General features: G+C 45.3%; 1 protein-coding gene across 1 annotated transcript; it reads right to left on the bottom strand.

Moving 5' to 3' along the window:
• Window positions 1-865: 865 nt before the first annotated feature.
• Window positions 866-2160, bottom strand: BDV37DRAFT_264618 (uncharacterized protein). The gene has a single exon (XM_032083691.1). It carries the CDS (start codon window positions 1610-1612, stop codon window positions 1130-1132), a length of 483 nt encoding a protein of 160 aa, XP_031935203.1. The 5' UTR covers window positions 1613-2160; the 3' UTR covers window positions 866-1129.
• Between the last annotated feature and the right edge of the window lie 3726 nt (window positions 2161-5886).

Here is a 5886-nt window from a genome sequence, read left to right as displayed (position 1 = left end):
AAAAGTGGACTTTTTTTTCCCAGACAGCCAGCCTCTTTTGCTTTTGCTGCATTGTAGATCAATCACATTCTTTTGCTCAACCTCCAAACCAAATCGCCCCCAGCCAATTGATTTAACGAGATGAGCGTCTCTCTGGATACGTCTGGAATATTCATACATACATATGTATATATGTATGTATTAAAACAAGATAAGATTACAAATAGAATAAAAATAATGTCACCCTATCATACTGAAACTTCCTCGCATATAATAGATACATTTTATTCCCTCAGCAACCACCTCGGGTCGAAACTGGTACCTCGAATAGTACCGATTAAATGGGAATAGAACCTCGGAGATCTACATCATTGCAATAGGCGAGAGAAACGAGAGGCAGGAACCCGTCATTCGGGACCAAAGCGGAAGTGGAAGGACAAGCTCCACTCTTTGGTTCGTACAGATTACCAAGAACTCTTCTTGGTAAATAAATACACATTTTTATTTTTTAATTTACTTTGGTGGGAGCCTCACATGCATCCCGGGCTTGGGTCACGACTAGTAACAGCGCGGAAATGCAGCCGGACTTTTAGCGTCAAAAGCCACGGGTTGGAATTCTAGAAGGGGGAGTTGATCGGTAAGGTCATTACCAATCAGACAGTGGATCGAAAATCCCATGTAATTTAAAATTAAAGCCGGTCAGCCTTGGTGGTTATTACCTATCTCATGGACAACTGGGACTGCCCTATCTGCAGTGTTCCTATAGTGTTCCCACGCCGTCCGGGGATCATTTGAATAGTCGGGTTAATCATATTGCTCTATCGGTGACGGAGCCGGCCGGACTATGTAGAATGTAGATCATGTCAAACATCCAGAAATTAGAAGAGCTGTCTCTACCAGGCAAGTCCAGGACGAAGGAAGCTAACGCATCCACCCGCCATTCTGGAACCTCAGTTCCTCTTCCCCGTCTCGGGCCAGAACTTACTTCGCCTGTCTACTCCGTAGGATATTCAAAACTTTCCGTCTTCAACCTCTTTTTTTATCACCTCGGACGTTTGACCCTGACTATTGGGTACTATCAGCCCGTCCATCGCAGTTCTTACCCAACGAGGCAAATGGTTGCGGTAATGCCATGATGAACCCCATTGATTTAGATCCAAACCACCCGCGCGACCGTTTCCATAGTCCCGGTACCATGCGATCCAGAACCGTCCATCAGCGATATCCCAGTTCTGATAGAGCACTGTGTAGTACTGGTCATTGGGCATGTTTGTGATGGGGTTTGATGAGGTGACCCAAGGCATGTGTGGCAGTCGGGGGTGTGGTGAGTGGGTGGGTGGGAAACAGATGATAAAAGTACTGTACAAGCCAAAGTACTACAACCACACCACACCCAGCCACAAATAATCGGAATATATACAAGAAAGTTGCAAGACCCGAATGCTGGACACCAACCCTTGGGCCCTGAGGAGTGGCGTCGCTGTATCGATCGATGATAATCGTGCATCTGCAGCTCTGGAGACTGGAATGCTTCCCCCCTTACATACAGACAGGTTGCATACATATTGCCGACAGGGTAGGAAGGAGACAACTCCACGGCTTCGCTCGGTAATACGTCGGACACAATCTTCATGTCGATCCGGTGGATAACCTATCAATCGATGACCGACAGGCTGCATGGGAGTGGATTGTGGCTTCATAGTGGATATGTATCCAGACGCGAGGAGACACATGGATGATTGACAATAACGCACTATCCCTACCTGTGGCGGGGTCTATTATGCATCTGATTCGTCCGGATGTGTCCCGCTGATCATAGCAAACTCTTTTTTTCTGATTCTCCCCTTCCCAGGATTCTGGTTCCGCGAAAGATGAGGAGTCCGCATCGATGTCTCAACATGTAAGGCCAATGATAGAGGATCAATCTGACCCATCAGTTGTGGCACAGTAACAGCTTGTTGAAGAATGTTTGTGGCGATAATGTATCTGTGTCTGTGAGGAAGTACATACTCCTCACAAGGTACTTTTGTACCGTCATGGCTTGGTTGACGATACTTTCTTATCCATTCTTTCGGTTATGCGTCAATTGAGCTTGAATTTGATGCATCCAGATCTATGTTTGCTATTTGTACTGCGTAATAGAGATTGGAGGATATCACATACTTATAGACTATGCGGCTTTTGCTATAGTTGATCCGTTCAAGCCTTTAGTAATTTATTTCTGGCTCTCAATGGATATTGAAACTATCTTTGCCTCTACTAAGACAAATATTTGGTCGAAATATATTGACCGCCACCGTGAGTTACCCTATAGTGGCACTGAACTCGACTGTCTATAATACCAGGCTTGTGATATTTCTAACAAGATAAACTCTTCAAATACAGACAAGTTCATGCATACAGCGCACCGGGTTTTATTGTGTTAGAATAAAGCACTGGACGGAGTACTCCGTAGTAATCGATGGCCTTGGCAGTAACCGATTGATCCACAAAGATTCCCTGCCTATTGCCCGAACCTGCAGCGAAGGCTCGTCTAACAGCCTCAATAATTATCTAATAACTGCTAATAAATATTACCACAATCATTTACCTTTAACAGTAATAGTATCGACCATGCCTGATTGAGGGCGCGGAAACGGAACCAACAGCCAACTCCCCGTCCCGGCCTCGAAGTGGGCGAGTCCAACGGTTCTTTAGACTCCTTCCTTTGTTCTCCAGTTTCTAGTGTCGTCTTAGCTGTATTATCTGAGTCATTCGATCGACTATAATACCCGAGAAGGCTAGGGTGGGAATCTCCGGTCTGCGCCCTAAACAAAAAAAAGCAAGACAAAACGTCTCCGTATCCAGCATACTATGTAGGGAAGCCCCATAAGCTCATGGCACGATCCGCGATGGAACCATGGTACCGCACCATTCGGATGGACTTCCAGAAGGATTCTGGAATCACACCTGTTGGCAACCTGCTTGTTCTGTCACGTATCCCGTATTGGGCGATGACGAGTTCATCTGAAACCATGTAATCTGTCAAGTGGCTTGTTCGGGGTTGATTGTGCATGTGTTCATTGTCCAGAAGGCGACAAAAAGGTACCATCTGAAGCACTAGCGTCGTCCAATCTACATGTCACTTTCCTCCCATTGGAACGATGTAACTCTTGGCTGTGTGATTAACTACTGAGGCACAAACCCGTTGCAACGCTTCTTTGTCTGATTTGACAAGCGTCTTGCCAGGTGGTTTTTTTTTTTTTTTTACCGTCGTGGTCAAAGTACCTAGATAATCAATTGATCAGTTGGGTTACAAACGGATGTCCAGTTCTATTTGAAACATGTGGCCGCTAAGGCAACTATTAAGTAAGCGAACCCTGTCAAACATCAAACGTTTCTGTTCACATCTGGTCCAGGACAGGCCAGAACAAAGAGAACCCACAATTTGCAGTGTGAATCCTGTGGCTGGAGAGTTGAGCCAACTCGGCAGAACCTTGAACTCAACCATTCTGCCGCCCTCTTCCGTTGGAGATACTCTGCCCCATTGTGGCGAGGCTCAGTGGGCGGTCAAATTGTGGAGTGGTAAATTACAGGTTTCCATACGTTCTGCATTCTGGGACCTGCCGATGGAGACAGTCCCTCTGAAGTTAACCCAACTTAGTAGCAATACAATCAATCCATGATCCAGGAGGTAAATCGGGGTACATCAGTCGATCAGCGGCGTTACCCCGGGACAAATCCAGTGAAACAGGAGAGAAAAATCTAGAAGGACCGCAGCCATTGGAGGAAAACCGTGACTTGATCCGGAGGACAAATAAGTTGCTCTGATGGTCGCGGGGGGAATTGACGGACAATACACTAGAAGCACTAGAAGGTCGTGAGAAGAATGATGGTCGCATATAATACGTAACGGGGCGGGTAACTGTGGGTTTACCGGATCATTGATCGTTATGAGAAGGATCCACCGGTGCCCCTATTGCTAAAGGTAGCCCTGATTTCCCTGGTGACCGGGGATTAATGGGAAGAGATAGAATAATAAAGACTGAGGTAAATTTGGCAACAAGGAAATAACCAAATGTACTCTGTTTGGCATGGTCAAAGTTCTTTCTTTCTTTCTTCCTTGATGGCAATGCAATACAAAATCGTAGCCATCCATACATCATCAAACAAGAGCTCAACTCGGCAAACAACACAACCAATCGCCACCGAATCAGTCAGGGGAGTAGTGGATCAAACTAAAAGGGAAGTATCGAATCAATAAACAATGATCTTGGTTACGATAGTCTCCCGAGACTTAGTAGTCCACTACAGCAGGTACCGGGTAACAAAAGCTTCTGGATTGGTTCTATGGGGAACCTCCATTTACAATACGTACCTTAGCTCGTACCTATAACTTACCAAAGGTACGACCGACTACCCTAGTCGATATCCTTACCAATTCCGGTGCCTTAGGTTTTGACCCGCGTACTTTGTGCAGACCTTACCTATCAAACATGGCGCCACATAACATCTACTAGTGATTCCTCATTCGACATCGAGTAGATATGTACATGCATATGGAGTACATGTCGCTGCATGGACAGCTCTCGCTCAGGTGTTCATACACTACGCATCCATGTCTAAAGGAACAATTGCCTTTCATGACAGTCACTGCAAGTATTGGTGCCTCACACTAGGTACTCCGCCTGAAAATTGGGAAAACGGAATACGTCAAGACGATCAAACCGGTAAGAGTAAGCCGGATTGGGTAAACAAATAAAGAAGCCTAGCCAAAGGGTTTCTCGAGGGGATAGTATAGGGCTTGGGGAAATCACTGATCCATAGGTAACTTAACCCATCCACCCCCCCGAAACACCACGCGAGAGCAATCGAGACAAGCCCCATTGGTGTTGGTTCGGATGGATCCGCGGTTCCTGGAAGCGGCTGTAAGTTCCCCACTCATACCCTGCAACAAGCCAGTCCGCTGTGTCCGAGAAGTCGGTTCTCAGAAGGTTAGGTAGCTTTTAATTAACCAAGTAGTACTACCTATATACGGAGCACTTTGGTGGAGAGCTCCGATTTTCTTCCCTTGTTTCCTTTCCCCATTCGTAGTCATAGGTCGGTAGCTATGGGACGCTGTCGTATTACATAGGTTTCTTCCGTTACCATACTCTTTCCAGGCTAGATTCTATTCGTAACAGACTCCTACCCTAGTAGAAAGGAACCTAGGTTGTGATGACTCCGAACGATCCCGTGGGCGTCCTGAAAAATCAGCCATCAGCTGTAGCGCTGAGTCCCTTGACTTTAGCCAGAACAAATACGGAGTAAGATAGGACGAAATAAGCCTGAAACCGTCAGAATCATCTCAGGTAAGACGTCGTAGTAAGACACACTCATCAATGAAGCAATGAGATGGGCAAGGGGAGAGACAAAGGGAAATTACCGTAATTACGGGGGAAAATACCTTACCTTCCAGGTGCCTGGGACCGTAGCCGTCAGTCAAACGTTGGGACAGGAACCTTGGGGCGGCGCGCAGAACACAGCCAGAAAAGAAAGAGAAAGAAAGGGGGTCGATGGATCGCATCCACACCCAACTAGCTTGTCGCGTACCTTCCCCCCGGGACGGGAGGGAGCTGCTATGCTAAACGGAGCTAGCTACCCATGATTCTGTATTTGGATTTTTGATTATTCTGACTTTTTGTCCTCTTCCTGTCAACTATTATTACCATTATTTTTGTAATTTTTTTGTATTTACGGATATATATATATATATATCTTTTTTTTAATTCATTTTAATGATTATTATTTGATTTTTCTCTTTTGTTTTAATTAATCTTGTTTTAATTTTTCCCCCTTCCTGAATTTATTTTATTTTATTTTTCTTTTAGGTTACTGATGATCGGACCCAAACTTTTCTTTTTCTTTCTTTCTTTCCTTTTTTTTTTT

This window comes from Aspergillus pseudonomiae (genome assembly GCF_009193645.1).
Source record: "Aspergillus pseudonomiae strain CBS 119388 unplaced genomic scaffold BDV37scaffold_137, whole genome shotgun sequence".
NCBI lineage: Eukaryota > Fungi > Ascomycota > Eurotiomycetes > Eurotiales > Aspergillaceae > Aspergillus > Aspergillus pseudonomiae.
This window is presented reverse-complemented; position numbering and strand designations above follow the sequence as displayed.

Coding starts and splice junctions, on each gene's coding strand:
- BDV37DRAFT_264618 (XM_032083691.1), bottom strand. CDS start 1,612: ATGAAGATTGTGTCCGACGTATTACCGAGCGAAGCCGTGGAGTTGTCT.